The sequence below is a fragment of the Apodemus sylvaticus genome, chromosome 10, assembly GCF_947179515.1.
Source record: "Apodemus sylvaticus chromosome 10, mApoSyl1.1, whole genome shotgun sequence".
NCBI lineage: Eukaryota > Metazoa > Chordata > Mammalia > Rodentia > Muridae > Apodemus > Apodemus sylvaticus.
Window position 1 is genome coordinate 47,512,069 of NC_067481.1, and position 21,783 is coordinate 47,533,851.

Genomic DNA, 21,783 nt, shown 5'->3' on the forward strand with positions numbered 1-21,783 from the left:
TGCTAGTGACGTCACTCGACGGTCTTCCTGGTTCTGTGGGCGGGGCGTCCCTCTGTCTGGGACTCGATTTTCGTGTCGGGAGCCATGGCCACTCGTCGAGCTCTGCACTTCGTTTTCAAAGTGGGGAACCGCTTCCAGACGGTGCATTTCTTTCGAGATGTCCTGGGGATGCAGGTGCAGACCGGGGCCGAGCGGGGCTGGCGCGAGACCCCGATGCGAGGCCGGGGCGCACCTGGGGAGGGAGGACGCCATGGGCGCGCGGCCACTTTGGCCGCCAGGCCCTAGACTCCGCGTCGCCAAGCAGGCGTTTTTAACTTTTGCGAGCCCCCCTCTTTCGGGTTGGGAAGCCTTTGAAAGGGGACTGACCTACCACTTGTGTTGTCTACGCACATTCACCTACAGCCCTTCACAAATATGCGTTACTCTCCTGGCTTGGGGAGCCTGCAGTCTATCGTGAAGAAGCGTTGATAGGCAAAACGTTAGAAGAAAGCTCCTTCCATCCCACGACAGAGAGGTCTCCTGGTTTGAAACGTTTGGGTGTGATCAGCAAATTTCGGCTCCCACCAGGGCTGCGGATTTAAAGTTTAGGCTCTGGGAGGGGAACCCACGGCCTTGCGCATGCTAAACAAGCACTCCACTGTCCCATTACATGAACACGCCCTGTCAGGGCGAGTTCGAGTGGTCTCCTTTGTAGATACTCAGGCGCTCAGTGTAAATCTGTGGCTCTCCTCCAAACAGCCCAGATTTAAGCATGAGGTCAGAATCGAGTCGGCTTCCTAGTACCTGGAAACAGTTTGAGAAGTTGTGATTCTAAGGGGGTCACTTAACTGAAAGTGTAGCAGAGGTTTGTTGAGCACTTGGTAAGCCAGGGAGGTAGGGAACACCCCAGTGCAGATTTTTTTTTAAAAACAGACTTGTAGCAGTTCAAATCCAGCTTAGTGTAGAGATGGTAAGGAAGGTAAGGGGTATAAAGGGAGTTGCACAAATCAGTCAACACAAATTAGTCATAAAAATATCTGCTGTGCAGGGGCTGGAGAGATGGCTCAACCTTTATGAACGATTGCTCTTCTTCCACAGGGTGTGAGATGGGTTTCCAGTGTTGGGTGGATCACAACCATCTGTAAATCCAACTCCAGGGAATCTGACCTGTGGCAGGCAGGCAGGCGGGCGGGCAGACACACACACACACACACACACACACACACATCTGTTGTTTGAAGGTACCATGTTAAAGTTAGGTAACAGGCACAAATGACTCTGGTATTTGTTCCCATTTAGAGCACAGGATAGGGGGAGTTAGCTTTATATCTACCAGTCAGAGTTTAGTGATACTAGATGTCGTTATTCTTATTTCTTCATTGATCAAAAGGTTGTTGTGAAGATTAAACATGTTACCGTATAGGTGAGAACCGACTCCTAGGTAGTTTGTGTCCTGTAAAGTAATAGCTACTTTTACGTTAAAAATAGAAAAGGAGAGATTTACCAACCTAGGTTCTCAGGAAATAATTCATGAGCACCTTGCATAAACTGACTCTGAGAAGGAGCATTTCCATGTACCTGGGTTAGAGGGGAAGGTTATTCAAGAAGGCCTGAGTAGGTGATGTGGAGATGGTTGGAAAATGACACTGATTTTATGTGTATTTGGCTAGATGAAAAGATTGGTACGTGAGAATGTAGGGGTTCATTTCTGGAATCATTTCTGGAATTGTCTCGAACACTATGCATGTAAAGCAATTGAGTTTTAGGCTACAGCAAGGGGAAGCCTGTGATACCACCAGAGCTATGCTTTAGGAGAATATTTTTATGAGTATATTTTCCTTTTATTAAGGAAAGAAATCAATAAGTTTTGTGTTTGTTTTTTTAATGTGGGGGCGGGCCAGTAAGTAGCTGAGGTTGGCCTTGCACTTGATACGCTTCTGCCTCAACTTGACCAGAGTGTCAGCATGCCCGACTAATAAAGATGGTTTTTGTAACCTTTGAGGGAAGTAATGACGCTTCCACGGAGCAGTAGGAAGGACAACTGAAGACAGCTGAGCGTGGGGGCCTATTCCTGCAATCCCAGCAGTTGGGAGGCTCGAGGCCAGCCTACACTACAGCAAGCCAGACTGCTACATAATGAGACACTGTGTGTGTGGGGGGGGCGGGGAGCAGAGACTCAGACAGTGAGAGCCTTCTGCATTCTAGGTACTGTCTCAGGTATCCGAACAGGTTATCCATTTTCACCAACAGAGGCCCACTCACTCAGTCTGAAACGGAGCCTAAAACAGCTTGCTCAGTGCTATCTCAGAAATCTACCCGCCTCTGTCTCCCAAGTGCTGGTATTAAAGGTGTGCGCTACCAGGCCCTTCTTAAGACGTTCTTACCTCTGCTGCATCTAGCCTAGGTCTGCTTGTTTCTCTTAGTAAAGCTGACAAGTGATCATGTCTGTGTCCTTTTAGTTTGTATAATGCGCTGTGTACAGTGCTAGTGCACCTGAAGTGCAGCGTGTGGATGGCTGAGCCAGGAGGATCGTGGTTTGAGACCAACTGGGTTACACAGCGAGACTCAGTCTTTTAAAGCCAAGGGCCAAGAGCGTTGCTCAGCATAGCGCTCTGGTCCAACACAAGTGCCCGGGTTCCCTGGTACTCCAAAAAGCAGACCGTTAAAATCTGTCCTGTTCTCTTTACCAGGTTCTACGCCATGAGGAATTTGAGGAAGGCTGCAAAGCTGCATGTAACGGGTACGACTTGACTCTTAAAAGCTTATGTTCTCAGTAGCTCTGAGCAGAGCACACTCTCAAAGTTGAGTGCAAGACGTGGGATAAACTGCTTTAAAGAATAAATAAAAATAATAGAAAGGAGGCATGAAATAAGAGAAGCTACTTGAATAGCAATGGGGAACACCCTTTGTTTCTCCACATTCCCATGCAGCACCTCAGACCCAGCAAGCAGTTCTCCAGGACTCCAGATTCTAGCTCAGTTCCTTGTCTGTCTGGAGGTATGTGAGACCTGCTAAAGATCCTAGTAACCCCGCCTCCTGACCTCAGGGAAAACTACTTACATTTACTGGCTTATAAAGAATTTAAATCAAAGAGCCAGAGAGAAGAACAGTATGCAGAGCGGTAGGGAAGAGAGAGAGGATGGCATTTCCAGTCGATCCTGTGATCCCAGCACCTCCATGGCTGCAATAGCCCACAAACTCATCAGATCTTGTTGAATAGTTTTTACACAGATTTATAGAATTTACTCTACCCTCCCTCTCCCCTTCTCAAAGGTAAGTGTGGCTCAATATTCTGATCTTTTGGTCTTTTTGGCAACCAAGCAAATCTCAAGCTATCTCTCCTCACCTTCAGTCAGCTTGCTGTTGTTAACCCAAGTATTCTAAAAGAGGTTCAAGAATACAAGGTCCACTTATCAGGAAATTCCAAGGTTTAAAGAGCTCTGTGCCAGGAATCCTAACAAAGACCAAATATTTTTTCATATTTTAGTACAAGCACAAATAAATACATGCAGTAGGGAAAGCAATGGCTAGGTAATACTTAGTAATAATACTAAGCAAATATACTAAGTAATAGTAGTACTAAGCAACAGTATACTAAGAAATAGTATCCATGGCAAGTTGGAAACCTCCAAGGCCCTTAGGATTTGCATGCTTACTGACTCATAGGCAAAGAAACTATTTTGAGCTTAGACTAGAGAACTGTCTTTAGGATTCCTTCTCCTACATTATTTTTAAAAGTAACTTAAGTCTGCCAGGCGGTGGTGGCTCACGCCTGTAATCCCAGCACTCTGGGAGGCAGAGGCAGGCGGATTTCTGAGCTCAAGCCTGGTCTACAGAGTGAGTTCCAGGACAGCCACGGCTATGCAGAGAAACCCTGTCTCGGAAGAAAAAAAGTAACTAAGTCTTTCCTTAAGTAAGTGCCAAATGGTTGGTGTGTGGCTCTTGTGGTGGGGGTGCTTGAACTCTGTTCACTGCTGTCAGCACCTTCAGAGGTCATCTCATCCTTATTTAGAATTTATGGGACTGAAAGGGACTGGCCACCGTGTGTTCTAAAGGAGGAAGCAGAGTTTCCTGTGCTCACTGAGTTCACTTGCTCTCATTTTTTTTAGGCCTTATGATGGGAAGTGGAGTAAAACAATGGTGGGATTTGGGCCAGAAGATGATCATTTTGTTGCAGAACTGACATACAATTATGGCATTGGAGACTACAAGCTTGGCAATGACTTCATGGTAAATATCACCCTGTCCCAGTGAATCTGGATGAGGCTGAGACAGATATAATAGTCTAGGTTAGAAACAAAGTTGGCTTTAAAAAATGAAAGATAGACTGTGTATGAATGTTCTGCCTATATGCATGTGTGTGCACCATGTGTATGCAGTATCTGAAGAGGTCAGGAGAGGGTGTCAGATCCCCTTGAACTGGAGTTAGGGATGGTTGCGACCTGCCCATAAGGGTCCTCTGCAAGAACATCTAGGACTTTTCACTACTGAGCCATTTCTCCAGCCCTAAACAGCTTTTTGAAATTTGAAGTTGAAAATAGTGGTTAGTGAGGAGGTGACAATGGAGCCAGAATTCAGAAGAGGAAGGGAGTGAGGGCAGCATGAGGAGGGAGGCGCATAGGAGGAGGGAGGAGCCTGTGTCAGGCCCAAACCCTGACTGAGGTGGGGGGAAGGTGGTAGGAGAGGGGTGAGAAGTGATGGCTGGGTATGGTGGCACATGACCAAAATCCCAGCATTTAGAAGGCGAGGCAGGAGGATTATGAGTTCTTGAGCCTAACCAGGGCTACATATTTAAGACCCTGTCTCAAAGAGAAAAATGTGCATAGTGTTGTGCCTTTTAGGAGCCATCAAGGGAAACAAAGCCTGTGGACTACTTGAGAACAAGCTGTAGGATGCCTTTGTGAAACATTTGCTCTGGCTACAGAGTAGATGATAGGTTGACAGGCAGAACAGAGACCCTTACAGTAGTCCTGGCTGAACAAGGCTGGATTTCCCAGAGGACAGTTGTATACTATTGGGAACTTTGATTAAAGTGTTTGTGCTTAAAATCCAAAACTGGACTGTGGATATAGCTAGTGGGAGAGTATTTAGCTAGAGTAAGCAAAGTTTCAGGTTCAAGGTCAACCTCATAAATGAGTAACTAAATTCAAATTGTCTCAAGTGGATAGCTGACCAGTCTATGTAAAATCAAGATTTTTCTACTTTTGTCTTGAAAACTGAAGAGATTTTCTTTGATATTAAATGGATTAAATATCACAGATATTTAAAAGTTTTATTTATTTATTTTTGTGTATATGAGTACACTGTTGCTGTCTTCAGACACACCAGAAAGAGCATCAGATCCCATTATAGATGGTTGTGAGCCACCATATGGTTACTGGGAATTGAACTCAGGACCTCTGGAAGAGCAGTCAGTGCTCTTAACCGCTGAGCCATCTCTCCAGCCCAATATTTTAATATCTTTGCTGTGATTTATAACTGTCTGCATCTGAAGAATTTGGAGAAAACACCTAAAACCATCTTTGAATCACTATAAGAAAATGCCAGCCGGGCAGTGGTGGTGCATACCTTTAATCCCAGCACTTGGGAGGCAGAGGCAGGCGGATTTCTGAGTTCGAGGCCAGCCTGGTCTATAGAGTGAGTTCCAGGATAGCCAGGGCTATACAGAGAAACCCTGTCTCAAAAAAACCAAAAAAAAAAAAAAAAAAAAAAAAAAGAAAAGAAAAAGAAAATGCCAATTAAATCTTAGGCTCTGGGGTTTTAGTTCCTTACCTTGTCCTGCAAAGCTCTGTTGTAATGTGTGGATGTTATTTGTCGCAGGGAATTACACTTGCTTCCAGCCAGGCTGTCAGCAATGCCAGGAAGCTGGAGTGGCCACTCAATAAAGTTGCAGAAGGGATTTTTGAAACTGAAGCCCCAGGAGGATATAAGTTCTACCTACAGGATAGAAGTCCATCTCAGTCAGGTAATTACATTAGGCCAGGCAAAGCCTGTTTAAAGGCACATTTGATGGAGATGGGATGGAGAGGGTTCTGGGGTGGAGTTCATTTTGTATTGTTGTTTTTCTATATTGATAGGATGTATCTTTCCTAAGCCCGTGTTCTTGCCTGTATTCTAGGAAGTCATTCCCCTTTACATACATTAGGTATATTGTATATTACATACATTAGGTATATGTTGTATATTACATACATTAGGTACAGGTTATATATGACATACATTAGGTACATGTTGTATATGACATACATTAGGTACATGTTGTATATGACATACATTAGGTACAGGTTGTATATGACATACATTAGGTACAGGTTGTATATGACATACATTAGGTACATGTTGTATATGACATACATTAGGTACATGTTGTATATGACATACATTAGGTACAGGTTGTATATTACATTAGGTACATGTTGTTTATTACATTAGCTACAAGTTGTATATTACATACATTAGGTACATGTTGTATATTACATACATTAGATACATGTTGTATATTAAATCCATTAAGTATGTGTTGTATATTAGTACCTGGCTACAGAGAATCTACACTGGTTTTGTTCTACAGATAATACATATTTTTAGGATATTTTTTCAGCAGCAAATAACAGCAAACCCAGCTTAAACCAATTTGAACACTAAGGGCATGCTTCAAGTTCACAGAGCAGGTAGGAAGACTAAGGGTTAGTTGGTCATCGGGTCAGCCATATGAAGACCCCAAGTTTTCCCTGTGTTGTCCTCTCATGCTGTTAGAGCTAGTTCCCACACAAGTATGAGATGCTGGAAGCAGCTGGGGCTTCATGCTCCCATATACACTTTGAGAAGGAGCCTGCAAATAGACTCTTTAAAGAGGAGAACAGACCTCTGGAACCTGCCAGCTCACTCACTGGTCAGATTTAATACACTGTCTGCTTAATACAGGCTGAGTATCCTATTCCAAAATTCCAAAATAGCAGATTAAATTTTTGTTGTTGTGTTTTGTTTTCAGACTATGTCTTAGGGCTGGGTGTCATGGCATGGCCCTTTACTCCCAGCACTTGGCAGGCAGAGGCCGGCAGATCTCTCAGTTCTAGGATAGCCAGGGCTACACAGAGAAACCCTGTTTCAAAAACAAAAACAAAAACAAAAAAACCTAACCTGTGTGAACGAGTAGTCTAGGCTAGCCAAGAACTCAAGGACTGTATTGCCTCGACTCCAGGGCTGCATTTTCAGGCCTGGAACTGTGTCTGTAGTGTTTGGATTTTCAGATGAGGGATCCTCAGCCAGCAACGTCTATGCAAGTTTTACAAACTGAGCTACTTCAAGCATTGAGCTACTCTAAGCATTTCAAGTAAGAGGCACTCAGCCTGGACTTAAAACAATGGCAAGCCCCACATTCCTAAGGTGCTTTAGTCCTTTGCCATGCTAAGCTCTCTGAGGCTCTAGTTTCCTGCAGGTGGCCTGCACCCGTGCCTGTCTTGCAGGCCTTCTGTCTCTGGGGAGAGTGTCTCTGCTATTTGCTCAATCTAGGGAGTAAAGTTAAGGTCTCTTCTGTCACTGAGCTCAGGTTCTCGATGAACCTGGATTTGATGATTTTGCAGTTAGTGGAGGACAGTAAACTTGAGTTTCCCAGGAGGAGCCCTGTGAAAAGCACCACGGTTAGTCTTGGCATCGCCCTCCTGCCGCAGGGATGGAAACTGAGGGGAAACCCTGCCTTTGTCATAGGTGAGTCACACGTAGTTGTACAACAGCTCTTTACAAGTTACCTTGGCTACACCCAATGGCGTGGACCTATAATCCCACCTAGTAGGAGGGTTTGTAAGCTAAGGCAAGAAGGCCTGCTTGGACTGAAGATTAAGGCCTATCGGCAACCTCTTGAGAGCCAGTCTCAAAAAGGACAAAAAGGTTGAGTGACAGAATACTTGCCTAGCATGTGAGGTCCTAGGTAAAGTTTCTATATTGCAGGAAATAAAAAAGGAAGAGAAGGGAAGAAAGAAAAGGAAAAATGCTTCACAATGCTGGGCTACCCCTTAGTGACATAGTATTTGTCTGACGTGCAGGGCCTGGGCTCAGCCTCTGGCACTGGCAGGGGTGGGGGTTGCAGGTGTCAGAAAATCGCCTATAATGTGGCGTTTTTTCCACTATATTTTAGTTGCTTTTAGTTGTTTTTGTTTTGTTTTGTTTATGTTTTTGTTTTTCAAGACAAGGTTTCTCTGTATAGCCCTGGCTATCCTGGAGCTCCCTCTGTAGACCATGCTAGCCTCAAACTTAGAGATTTGCCTGCCTCTGCTTTCCCGAGCGTGCTCCACTACCACCTGGCTTTTTTTTTTTTTTTAATAATTAGATTTATTTGTGTATGTCTGCTAGATTTTTTTTACATATTGCATATATAAAAGGAAGAGCAGGGGAGGGGAGGATAATAAGGGGAGGAAAGTGGTGCCCATGTGCCTAGCAATAACTTCTGTGAGCATTCCATAGTCTGGGCTCAAGATCTTTTATAGGAAACAGTACATACACATATATAAATGCCCTGCATAAGCCATTGCAGGAATTCCATGGCAGCATTCCTCTGCAGAAGATAAGCAGCCTCTGTTGTTGGGTGTTTGTGTTGTTCCTAGTGTCTCATTGTTCTGGGCAACACTGGGAAAAAGCCTTTGTGAAAAAAAGCCCTTCACATAGACACAGTTGCTTTCTGAACTGCTGAGAGCAGACTTGCTTTTTCAGTACATTTTTAAAACTTTTGGTACATTCTGTCAAATCTGTGCCCACAAACTTTCTAACTTACACTCTATCATTTTAATTTCTTTCCCTGCAATAAAACAGTTAGCATTGATAGTTTGTCAGGACAATAAAAATTAAATAATGAAAAACAAACTACTTGTACTGGTTTTCTTCATTTATTCTTTAAGTTTTATACATTAACCCCTCAGAAATACATTTTTCTGTTTAATTCAAACATGTAGCTTGTCCCACCAAATCATCTTGTGAACATTAATTTGGCTCGTGTTTCATTTTATGTTGATTTAAAATGCTTTCCTTATAAACTAAATTCTTTGGATAAGAAGAAAGTTGCTGGAAGGGAAATGGAAACCTTGTACAATAGGCACAAACTCCCCCTCTAGCCTTCTAAGCTAAATTCGTAACCTATGCTCAAGCTTGTTGGGCCTTTTATCCCATTCCACTGGAGCAACTTCACGCATTATATTTCTTACCCTCAGATCCTGTACTAAAGGTGACTCTAGCAGTGTCTGATCTCCAGAAATCCTTGAACTACTGGTCTAATCTCCTGGGAATGAAAATTTATGAACAAGATGAGGAAAAGCAACGTGTGTTGCTGGGCTACGCTGATAACCAGGTGAGTGACCTGCAGAGGAACAGCTTGTCTGCTCCTTTGTGTTTGGTTCATAAATCAGGTTAACATGAAAGTGGTCCCATGGTTTCTTCATAGTGATTCAGTGAGTTTCTAGATGAAATAAAGAAGGAAATAAATCCACTAATAACCTTACTACTCAGATACTTCCTTGGTTTTTGTTTGTGGTTAGCTGCCCTGTAAGCCTTGGAGTTTCTCCTGCCTGCCTCCTGCCACACCACAGGAATAACGCCACATCCAGCTTTGTATGGGTGCCAGGATCTGTACTAAGGTCTTCACACTTACGTGGCAAGCACCTTACCAAACACTATAGTTTTTGCACTACACACATGTGTATCCTGTTAGAAAGCATCAGCCCACTCTCTTATTTCTCTTCAGTGTAAGCTGGAGCTACAGAGCATCCAGGGTACAGTTGATCATGCAGCGGCCTTTGGAAGAATTGCCTTTTCTTGTCCTCAGAAAGAGGTACTATTTGATTACTTAATTGTTTTTTAAATTCGTTATTTTTGATTATGTGTATGTATATGTCTGTGTGCCAGTGCAGGTGCCTGTGGGGACAGTCGGATCCCTCAGGATTGAACTCACAGGGAATTGCGAGCCCCAGAAGTGAGTGCAAGGAACCAAATTCAATAAAGCCATCTCCCTAGCTTTTTTTTTTCTTTCACAATTTATTTTCTGTGTGTGTGTGTGTGTGTGTTGTATGCATAATAACATGAATGCAGGTGTCCACACTGGACTTCCCCTGGAGCTGGAGTCACCAGCATTTATAAACTCCCCAGTGAGGTTGCTGGGAACTGAACTTACATCCCCTTTGAGAGTAGTACTCACTCTTGGTTGCTGAGCCCTCTCTTCAATCCCTGATCGGTTAAGTTCTGTTACTATCTGGTTTCAATCCAGCTAAGAACATTGGACTCCCTGTAAGTTCGTTCTGCTTATGGCTTTGTTTTATGCTTACTCATTCTTTTAAGAACCACTGAGGAGATAAATCCATCCAGGGGTGCCGTGGTCAAATGAGGACCGTGCCAGGAAAGTACCATGTGAGCCTGGCTCATTTGCCCTTTTGTGTTTTCAAGTTGCCAGACTTAGAAGACTTGATGAAAAAGGAGAGCCAATCAATCCTGACTCCGTTGGTGAGTCTGGATACCCCAGGGAAAGCGACAGTGCAAGTGGTCATCCTGGCTGACCCTGTAAGTATTGCTTAGCGAGGGGACAGGCTATCCCATCCCAGGGATTTCTTCAAAGATTTTTTTTTTTCACATTGCTTTTCTCTTTTATGGTGTAGGATGGACATGAAATTTGCTTTGTTGGGGATGAAGCTTTTCGAGAGCTCTCTAAGGTGGATCCAAAAGGAAGCCAATTATTAGATGATGTGAGTCTTGTTTCTACATCAATGTCATATTAGGGCAAAACAGGATGGTATAAAGGACATATAGGGTCCAGGTGCTGTCAAGCATGCCCTTTTCTTGTTGTGATGACTTTTATTCAGAGACAATGTCTTCAATATCACCTACCTTTCCTCTATAGAACTTAGCATCTCCATCTTCCCACTGCCTCGGGCTGACTAGCCATTCTTAGGGTCAGTGGATGACAGTGCCCGGTGTCCGTCCCCTTTTGTTTTCTTGGCTGCCTGGCTATCTGGTTCTCATTAGACTCTAGTCTCCTCCTTCCTACTTGTTCTCATTATCATACCAAGAGATTCAGTCATCTTTTAAAACTTTTCTTGGGAGAAAGAGGCAGGGGATCTCTGAATTCAAGGCCAGCTGATCTATATAGCAAGTTCTATGCTAACCAGAGCCACATAGTGAGACCTGGTCTCTTAGAAACAGAAAATAGAGCCTGTTCAGAAAATAGGTGGCGCACGCCTGTAATCCCAGCACTTGGGAGGCAGAGGCAGGCGGATTTCTGAGTTCGAGGCCAGCCTGGTCTACAGAGTGAGTTCCAGGACAGCCAGGGCTACACAGAGAAACCCTGTCTCAAAAAAACAAACATGGCTTAGTGATTAAGAGAGCTTATTGCTCTTAGAGAAGACAGGTTTAGTTCCCAGCACCCATGTGAAGGTTCAGTACTACTTATGACTCCAGTTTCAAGAAATCTGACCCCCTTTGCTGACCCCCAAGTGCTCCTGCATGCATATATGTTCACTCAGGCCCACGAAACACCAAAAACCCTTCCATGCCATTTTCCATCTCTTGGTATTTGTTTGTCTTTTTGAGTTTGAGACATGAGTCTGTGTCTCCAAACTGATTATAAATTAGTGATCCTCCTGCCTCATCCTTCCAAGTGTTACGACTGTATCTACCAGGTTTCTTTAATTAGATTTATGCTTTATTTATTTTATTTATTTATTTATTTATTTGGTTTATTGAGACAGGGTTTCTTGAAACAGGGTTTCTCTGTAAACCCCTGGCTGTCCTGGAACTCACTCTGTAGACCAACTGGCCTCAAACTCAGAAATCACCTGCCTCTGCCTCCCAAGTGCTGGGATTAAAGGTATGTTTAATCTGCCCGGCTAGATTTCTGCCTTAATTACATATTTGCACATGGTTTCTATTTTTTGTCTGAAATGCATACTTCTCTGCACTAGATCTTGGCAGCAAATAGTGTTTATGTTGACATTGTTGGTAGTGATCTCATCTTGCCAAATGCAGCAGCTTCTGTTCTCATCACACTTGATTTGTCATCAGGAAAACAGTAGCCCATTGTTGGACCCTAGTTTCTAACATAGACCCAGCATGAAGTAGACATTCTCTGAATACCTTGGACTTTCCAGACAGGGATTCTGTTATCCCGGTTGACCTCTAGTTCCTAGGCTCAAAGGACCTTCCTGTTTCAGCCTTCCATGTAGATAGGAGGGTAGGCCTGATCACTGGTCCTCCCTCACTTCTGAATACCTAATTGAGTGATTAACGGAATCAATTTATCCCAGTTCTGTACTTTTTTGATCTGTATAACTGGCATTTAAGCAATTTGTTAAAATTCTCTGAACTTTTAAAAGTTCCTTTAGAACTTTATCTAAAGAGGTGAGAAAATAAAATAATGGGATTGTGGTGTGCTTTATAGAGGATAATTAACTATAGACATAACTATAGATGGTCACATTATTGCAAGGTAAAGGAAATATGTAAAAGATACCTTTAAAGCTTTAATCGCGCAGGAAGACACTGTGGAGCGAGCTCTTGGTTAGCAAATGTGCTGCTTTCTTTCTTTCTTTCTTTCTTTCTTTCTTTCTTTCTTTCTTTCTTTCTTTCTTTCTTTCTTTCTTTCTTTCTTTCTTTCTCTTTGTTCTTTCAGCCCCCACCCACCCCCAGCCCCGTGGGTTGAGATCCTTCTTCATAGCTCCTGACACTTCTTCCAGGTAACCACTGTTCAGATTTCTGGTGCAGCAGATCTATTTTGTTTATTCTTGGATTTTAAACAAATGAATCCATTTAATGGTATTTTACTATGATTAATTTGAGATTCCACCATGTAATTGCATGTATCATGTTTTGTGTTGCTTTTATTAGATAACAATTTGTTTATCCATTTCTATGGTAGTGAACATTTAGATTGTTTGTGGCTTTTTATCTATATAAGGAAGAGTGCTGGTAGGATTCGTGCTTAAATCTTCTTACAGCCACATGTTTCGTGTCTCTAAGATCCATACCCAGGAGAATTACTTTACTGTACAGCAAAGTTCAGGCAAATGTACTGAAGTGAGTCTGCTTCTCTTAAGCCTGTTTCTCTTTCCATAGCTTGTTATGTGCATTTCTGAAAGTATTAAATGTAAACTTGAGAACCAAGTCACTCCTGTGTTTTAGACTGCTCTGTTCTGAGTGGCATGTGGAATCTCTTGTTCTCTTGACACTTATGGCAGGAATTGTCTTTGGGCAGTGTAGCGCACTGTGTACACAACTGAATACACAGCTCCCTTAGTCACTTAGTAGCTATCTTGTTACTAGATTAACTCTTAATTCAAAACCTTTATTTTGTTTAATAATGGCTCAAAAGGGCACCGCTCTCTGCCTCTCAAAGCTGTGGAACAGGCAAAGTGCGTTCATGCTTTTTATTTGGTACGGGGATCTGAACTCATGTCCTCATGCTTCTAGAGCAAGTGCCCTCATCCACTGAGATATCTCCGTAACCTTGTTGGCCTGTTTCTTTAGACAGGGTCTTAATGTAGCCCAGGCTGTCCTGGAACTCACTATTATTGTGGAGTATTCACCAGAGAAGACTGCTTGGACTTGGCTTTAAGCCAGTAGAAAGTCTTTCTTAGCTGGTCAGCCACTATACTGGGTGTTTGAGATCTCAGTGTAGCCCAGAGCCTTTCTAATGATGAACTTTTAAGCAAAAAACTATATCCTGGGTTGACATACTTTAGCTACAAGAGCAGTTACCAAGAAACAGAACTACAGAAGCCAAAAACAAGGTTAGCACATTTAGAGACTCCCATAACTATGGACCTTGATGGATTAGGCCTTTGTTTTGGTTTTGGCGGGTGGTTCTGTCTACATGTAGAGTTTTACAGCCTGGAGTTAGTTATGCTAAGGTCTTGAGGCCTACTAAGTTCAGGGGCTATGTTACTCTATGCAGACCAGGCTGGTCTTGAACTCACAGAAGATCTACCTGCCTCTGCAGTGCTAGGATTAAAGGTGTGTACCACCACACCGGCATGCTTTGATGTGTTCTTAAGTGCTACGTGTGTATCCACTAACTTGAGATTCTCTAAGTCACAGCTTGTAAAGAATCACTCGTGTCGCTGGCTTTTTCCTCTTTATGGGTTTTTCTTACTTCCACCTTTCTCCACCCTTTTTCTTCCATTCTTTCAGTCCCCTAAATCATGATGAGAGAAAAAAGGATAGAAAGGAAAAAGGTCCCTGAATAAAGTTAAGGATCAGAAAGGGTGTGACATTAGACTACTTCCCGATGATTAGGGACATCAGAATATCTGGTTTCTTCTTCTTGCATCTTTTTTGCACACAACTACTTAACAAACTGCAACCAACAACAACCAAACAACAATCCCCCAATTTCTTAGAGCCCTAGTATTTATATACCCTCTGAAAAGTCCCCAGAATTCTAAATGTCACAAAAATCACAGAAACTATCTACAGCTGGCAAAACCATGCCTCTCCTAGGGCACAAGTCAAGTCATAGTCAGCTGCTTTGAAGCAGCCCATATCCTATACCTGGGATTAAAATGAAAGCATATTTTATAGGTTATTTCTTCTCGGTGAGCCAATTTAAGACAGATACGGGACTGGAGAAATGGCTCAGTAGTTAAGAACACTAGCTGCTCTTTCAGAGGACCCAGGATCAGTTTCCAGCACCTATATGGCAGCTCACAGCTGTCTGTAACTCCAGTTTCAGGGGATGCAACAGTGACACAGACATACATGCAAATAAAACACCTATGTCTATAAAATAAATAAATCATTAAAAAAAAGAATACATTAAAGGCATGTTTATTGGGTTTATTGGAAAGCTGTTCTCAGGTGACTTCACAGACCCCAGGACTGGGGCCAGGGAAGTCACAGTGGGGAGAGAATGGGCGGAGGGGGAAGAGAGAGAGAGAAGGGGCTTGAGTGTGCAGGAAGAGAGAAGGGAAGAGGAGGAGGAGGAGGAAGGAGAGGAAGAGACGAGAGATCAAAATGTCTCAATTATATAGGGAGGAACCTCTAGAGGAAGGGTAACCCAACCCCTGGGCTGAAAAGTTCAGGCTTAGGGGTGGGTATGCCAGGTAGGAACTGAGGGATTCTGGGAGAACCTGGAGGCTGCGTCTGCTTTGATATGTAAAATATGCACCTTAGCCCCGTGTCCTAAGGAAACCAAACAGTATTCTTATATTTCTGTGTTTTTGTTAAGTCAAAATTCCAGACTTCTCACTATACTCATGGTATCAGGCATTTAATAAATGGAAGACAGAGACACTGGGATGGAGGTATTTCAGGTTGCTATAATTCTTCCCTTTCTCTGTACTCGGGTCCTTCTTGTGGGCAAAAGATTTCTTGCTGGGTGCAGTTTTAACACTTAGGAGACCAAGACTGGAGGATCTCTGTGAGTTTGAAGCCAGCCTGTTCTACATAGCAAGTTCCAAGACAGCTAGCGCTACATAGAGAGATCCTTCCTCAAAAACAAATGAAAGAAATAGAAGAAAGGGAGGGAGGGAGGGAGGGAGGAAGACAGTATTATCTCCTAATGTCCCAGGTGTTCCAGCCAGACTCCTCAGAGCTGTTTTTTGACTTGCACTGAACCCACCTTTTACTTTACAATTGTTCTATTCTTTAAACGATTATTACATTTTATTTATTCACTGCACGTGCAAGTCATGGCATGTTGGTAGAGGTCAGAGACAACTTGTGGGAGTCAGTTCTCTCCTTCTACTCTATGAGTCTGGGAGATCAAACTCAGGTGGCCCGTTTGGCTGCAAGTGCCTTTACCTGCTGAGTCATCTTGCCAAGCCTAGGATAGTTTTAGATTTATAGACACATGCACTTTAACATATTTTTTTTTCTCATTTTGATTTTCTTTTAAATGCTATTAGCCATTATTCACCAAGAACTGAGTTCTACTTCTGAGATATTTCTGGTCTTTGAACACAACTTTTGAAATTTAGTAAGCTTTAAACTAATCTACCAGCTCTATTGACTCCCAGCTACATTCTTCACTGACTAAGCTTGCCGTATGTCTGCTGGCCCTTATCTACTCTGCCTTCTATCATCTCCAGAAAGCCCCTAGGCTAGCCCTATTCTGATCTCCCTACACTTCTTATAGTAACATAACCACAACTTCTTGCCTCCACCCAAAGTGGTTTTTCTTTCTCTTCTTCTTAAGCTGGTCCTTCAAAATAAAGAGGTTTTCTTGGCTCCTCCATACCAGAGTTAATTGTTCTTTTCTCCATTCTTTATGATCTCATTCAGTTCTTGGGAGCTGTTTCTTAATATTGCCTTAAGGTTTAAGTTCTTTATATTTTCATCAGCATGGTAAATCAGGTAGCCCCCCAAATTATTACTTATTTAGGCAAATATTTATGAAGTAACCTAGAATGTTCTGGAACTGGCAAATTTCCTGTTTTTCTCGCTAAATGTTGGTATTGCATATGTCTACCACCAGGCTAGCTGGGTCTAAGATGTCATATAACTTGTACCATTCTGAAGCCCACTGCCCAGGACTTGCACCTTTACTATTGCTTAATCAAATTATGTATTATATTTTTCTGTTATATTTTTCTAATGTAAACATCTTGTGATTTCCTCCTGGTGTAGATGAGTGTTTCTTACAATATTTAGTTGTTTCCTCCTTTTTTTTTTTTTTTGGTTTTCAAGACAGGGTTTCTCTGTGTAGCCCTGACTGTCCTGGAACTCACTCTGTAGGCCAGGCTGGCAGCCTTTTGTGGGTCTTTTACACTAAATAACTCAAACAAACATGCTCTCTTATGGACAGTTAATTCCTGTGTGAATCATCAGTTGTTCAGTAGAATCCCCAAGCCCAGACTATCACTTCTGTCATACTAGACCCAGGATAGCACCTAGTACATGATACAAACTCAATTTAAAACAAAGATTTATTTGTATTTCCATTTCTTTGTGTGGTGTTACTATACAGAATGTATGTAGGTGCCTTGTGGTGCAGGAGAGTGTTAATTCCCTTAGAGTTATAGTCGTAGGCGTCTATGAGGCCAGGATGATTGTACCCCAACTTGGGCCCTCTGCAAGAGCAGAACATGTGCTTAACTGCTGAGCCACCTCCCCAGCCCCAACCCTCACTTAAAAAAAAAAAAAAGTTTTACTATAGCTTCTTATTGGCTAAATAAAAAATTTCTGTTACCAAATAGCTAAATGATTTGTAGGGGCAAATGTTTTGGTTTTGGTTTTTCAAGACTTGATTTTTCTGTGCATCTCTGATTGTACTAGAACTTGCTCTGTAGATCAGGCCTCAAACTCAAGAGATCTCCTTACCTTCTGCCTCCTGAGTGCTGGGAATAAAGTGTGTGCCTGGCTGTTTCAAACACTATTTTTGGTGGTGGTACTGGGGTGTGAACTGAAGGTAAGTAAGCCACTGAGCTACATTCATTTTGTTTGGTGTCAGACTAAGCTCATAAACTCTGAAGGATCCTGTTCTGCCAAGGACTCGGTAGTTACAGTCCCTGGTCTTTCATCAACAGCCAGGCTTTCCTGCCATTAGCGAACAGCATTCTCTACACAGGTGAACTGCTTTGGTGCTAGTGTCATGGTGGAGAATGCAGACTTGGAATAACATCTGCCCATCTGTTTCCTAGGCAATGGCAGCAGACAAAAGTGACGAGTGGTTTGCTACGAGAAATAAACCAAAGGCTTCGGGTTAGTGGAAGACACGTGAACAGCACTTACAACTCCAGTCCAGTCTGTTATCAGTCTGGCATTTATCTGGTTTGAGAAATGCTCCCACCACTTGGTTGTGTCCTGCATAGGAGGTCTGTGTGGTAGTTTCACTCTTCAAAGCTCTGTTTTGTTTTAGAAATGAAATTTTTATCACTCTTGGTAGAGGCAAATTCCTACTGTATGTAATTGTATTAAATTTGGTAACAAATTTATTGTCAAAACTGAGACAACTATATGGAACATTACTCTTGGTTGGGGCTGGAGGAAAATTTGATTACCTGTTAGTCATGTAGATAATATTGAAACAAATGTCAAAATGAAGTCAAACCAGCTAGACATGGGAGCACATGCCTTTAATCCCAGCATTTGGGATGCAGAGACAGGAGGATCTTTGAGTTGGAGGCCAGCCAGGACTATATCAAACAAAACAAAGCCAAATCTACTGCTTAGAGTGCTAATTTGCAGGGCCTGATGGTAAGATACTGTCTAATATCTTACCACAGAAGGTCTTGACATTAAAAGAAACCTTTTTCCCTTTGACTTTATGAGACAGTCTCACGTTATAGCTCTGAGTGAACCTGTCACTTCACCATGTAACTCAAGGTAGCTTTTAACTTTTTTTTCCTCTAAAGACAGAGAGTCTTTAGCCCTGGCAGGCCTGGAACTCTGTCAGCTAGATTGGCCTCCAACTCGAGGCCCACCTGCCTCTTGCTAAGAGCAAATGCACAGGCTGCCTTACTCATTGGCTTTGAACTTTTGCACTTCCTGCTTCAGCCTCCAGTGCTAGGCTTATAGATGTGGACCACTGTTCCAGGTGTGGTGGTTGGAACATGGTTGGCCTATGGAAAGTGGCACACTATTGGTGGAGGTATAGCCTTGTTAGAGGATGTGTGTCACTATGGAGGCGGGGCTTTGAGATCTCTTATATGTGCTCAAGTCTGGACAATGTGGCAATCTCCTGGCTGTTTTTAGATTAAGGTATAGAACTTTTGGCTCCTTCAACACCAAGTCCACCTGCATAATGTCAGGGTTCCTACCATAATGATAATGGACTGACCTTCTGAAACTATAAGCTACCAATTAAGTGTTTGCTCTTTTAAGAGTTGTTGTGGTCATGGTATCTCTTCCCAGCAGTAGAACCCCTAACTCAGACACCAGGTTTGATGTCTTTTTCTTCAAAGAATTGTTTTGACCGTGTATGGACAGAATCCAGCTCCTAGCTGGCACATCATCATTCCTCACCTAAACTGTAAAACCCCCTTGCTTTAGCCCGGATATGTGACTTCACTGATCCTCCCTATGAGTGAGGTCAGTGAACCCACCCAAGAGCTGCCTCCTAGAATCCTGCCTTTATCAACCTAGTGGTGAATAGGTAAACTGCTTTGAGCTCCCTTCTGGCGGGTGATCCAGCCTTCAGCCACCCAAGTAGTACACACACACACACACAGAGCAGCTTAACTTTTAATATGCCTAACTTGCACAATGGCTGGGCACTTCCAGACTTCCTCTCGGCTAGCACACATTCCCCTCCAGCATTCTTTATCTTTGCTGCCCTGTTACCTTCTGGGCAGCCTCCAATGGGGCGGCTTTCCCTATACACCTACATTGTTGGATGATTTCTCTCCCATAGCTCTTAAATCTGAGCTCTGCTTCCAAGTCCCTGCCCAGCCATTGGCTGTAGGGAATTCTTTATTAACAATCAAAGCCATTTAGGGGCAGACCCTCAGCGTCTGGAAATGAGGCTTTTGGGAGATGAATTAAGACAAAGCATTAGAACCAATTCCCAACAATCTAATTTTAATCTGGTCTAGTCTGGCCTGTATCTGCATCACTGAGGGAAAGAAAGTGGCCATCATAGGGCCCACAAAGTCCTGTAGGCAAAGATGCTTTCCAGGAAAGCCTAGCAACCCATGTTTGATCCTGTGAACCCATGTAAAGTTTGAAGGAGAGAATCAACTCCGAATTGTGTTCTGACCTTCACATGCACACTTGGCACCTTCACCCCCTCACACACACATATAGTGTACACACAATAATAAAAAAATTTAATGGTAATGAATGTACTTCATAGCTGTCACGGTGGCTCATAATTTAAATGCAGTACCCAGGAGGAAGTAGCAGATGGATCTCTGATGGCCAGCCTGATTTATACAAGTGAGTTCCAGATCAGCCAAACCTTATCTCATAATGCAGAATACAGCCCCTCCCCCCAAATTGCCTATAGAAACTTGCTGTTATATGAATAGATTTGCTAGAGATCAATCCCTGGAACCTATGTGCCAGGCAAGTACTGCTTGCCTCAGACAAGACAAATTTTGAAGAAAAGTACTAGAAATGCCATGCTACTGCAAAGTTAAGAATTCAACACTTCATATGCCAGCTTCTGGGCACAATTTTAGCACCTTGATGCCTCTGTAATGATGGACAGAGTATCCTGGCACTTATATGAGCCATATGTGCAGATATGTGTGTGTGTGTGTGTGTGTGTGTGTGTGTGTGTGTGTGTGTCCATCACAGGGCCCCATGCAGAAACCTAGCTTAAGAACAGCAGTCCTAAGAACATTAGGTGGCTAAGCCTTAGCTGAATTTTTCAGGCACTGAGATTCTGAAGCCATCTTGCTTCACTGCTTCTCAGCTGCTGTGTTGTGATGTTATTTCACCTCTGTGTCATTCAAAATTTGGGTTCCATCAAAATCCTAACTTCTCTGGGCCTGTGTTCTAGGTGAGGGCTTTTCTATTTGACTTTAGCTCTTTAGAAGGCAGAGCCCATTTCTCCTCTGTTCTTTTGGGTTCTTGGTGAGTTAACAGCCCCTGATTATACAGATCCAAGTCCCCACCCTCCAACCTGCTCATTTTAATAGCGTGATTCACCCCCCCCCCATCTGCTCTTCTTCCAAATATCCACACAGATTGTGGAACTGGGAAGACTATTAATGCCGGTCAGACCACACAAAGCCAGATTAATGGAGATTCACTCAGCAGAGAGATGCTTCTACACATCTAAATACCTCTCCAGGAGCCTCACAGAGTTTCTCTTTTGCAACAGACTCCACTCTTATGCAGTTCAAATGGTTTATTGGTGTTTCTGCTAGCCCTGCTACCCTTTCAGTGTGTTTCAGCCATCAGGAACTCTTAAGCCCGTCCCCTACCAGTGGAGCCATGTTACTTCCTTGTGTCTGCCAAAATGCTCTTAGCAAGTCTCGTTTTTCTTCAGCTCTTCCACTTTAGCAATGTAGATCCTCATGGCATCCATCTTGGACATCCCTTTGTTTACCATCCATGCTTCATATTTGGCCTTTGCTCTCACATCTGTGGCAGGGGGGACAGGGATGTTACAGTCGCCCTGGGTGGCCTGTTTGTAGAAGCTGTACACCAGCAGTTTCTCCTGATCACTCACAGGCCCCTTCAGCTGCTTGAGTGAAGCGCAGGCCATTTCAAACTCCACTTGGCTCATTGGTATACCAGAGGCGATGCCTCTATTCTAAGTGATGCCTGGTACTAGAAGAAAGTTGGAAATAAGCAAATCATGTGATTATTAGGCCTTGGAAAGAAAGGGCAAAAAGATAGTGTGTGGGAAGAACACTGGGCGTTTGTGTGTTTATTTAATAAAGTACAGGTTGAGGATCAGGAATCCATTTGATTGCTCCTGTCCCACAGTGCTTTTTCCATTGTGACTGCCCTTCAGCGTTATAAAAGCGCCTATGAGCTCTGAAAGTTGACTCTGCTGTTGCCCATAGGAGACAGTGCAGCAAAAAAAGCATATAGGGCTTTTGTGTGTGCCTCAGGCTGGATGGGAAGAGGATGAATCCCGTGGATCCGCTGCTTGTTAGTAGACAGCAGAAGGAAAGTTATTCCATATGCGTGAATCGTGGGGGGAACTGCCTGGGGTTCCTGAGTGAGGGTGAATGAAGGGTCTGGACTAAGGGATTAGACCACCTGGCCTAAAGAGGCCAGGCTCCACATGGAGCCGGCCAACGGTACCTGTGAGTAGACGGCTGGGAAGCTTAGGCCGAGGGAGGGCGCTGTGGCTAAGGCGGCTCCGACGCCGCGAGCTTGGAGTACGCGTGCGCCTTGAACGGCAGCGGCTAGCAGAATACTACACGGAAGCGGAGA

General features: G+C 43.4%; 2 protein-coding genes across 2 annotated transcripts; one reads left to right on the top strand and one right to left on the bottom strand.

Moving 5' to 3' along the window:
- Positions 1 to 26: 26 nt before the first annotated feature.
- Glod4 (glyoxalase domain containing 4) lies at positions 27 to 17,891 on the top strand. The gene is made up of 9 exons (XM_052194569.1): positions 27 to 174; positions 2,670 to 2,719; positions 4,089 to 4,209; positions 5,800 to 5,944; positions 9,180 to 9,316; positions 9,710 to 9,796; positions 10,405 to 10,518; positions 10,614 to 10,700; positions 17,589 to 17,891. Exons 1-9 carry the CDS (start codon positions 85 to 87, stop codon positions 17,652 to 17,654), a joined length of 897 nt encoding a protein of 298 aa, XP_052050529.1. The 5' UTR covers positions 27 to 84; the 3' UTR covers positions 17,655 to 17,891.
- Positions 17,892 to 20,725: 2,834 nt separating this feature from the next.
- On the bottom strand, positions 20,726 to 21,777 carry LOC127693596 (diazepam-binding inhibitor-like 5). Its single transcript, XM_052194571.1, has 2 exons — positions 21,652 to 21,777; positions 20,726 to 21,168 (listed from the first exon to the last, which is right to left on the bottom strand). The coding sequence occupies exon 2, from the start codon at positions 21,122 to 21,124 to the stop codon at positions 20,861 to 20,863; it is 264 nt and encodes an 87-aa protein (XP_052050531.1). The 5' UTR covers positions 21,125 to 21,168; positions 21,652 to 21,777; the 3' UTR covers positions 20,726 to 20,860.
- Positions 21,778 to 21,783: the final 6 nt, after the last annotated feature.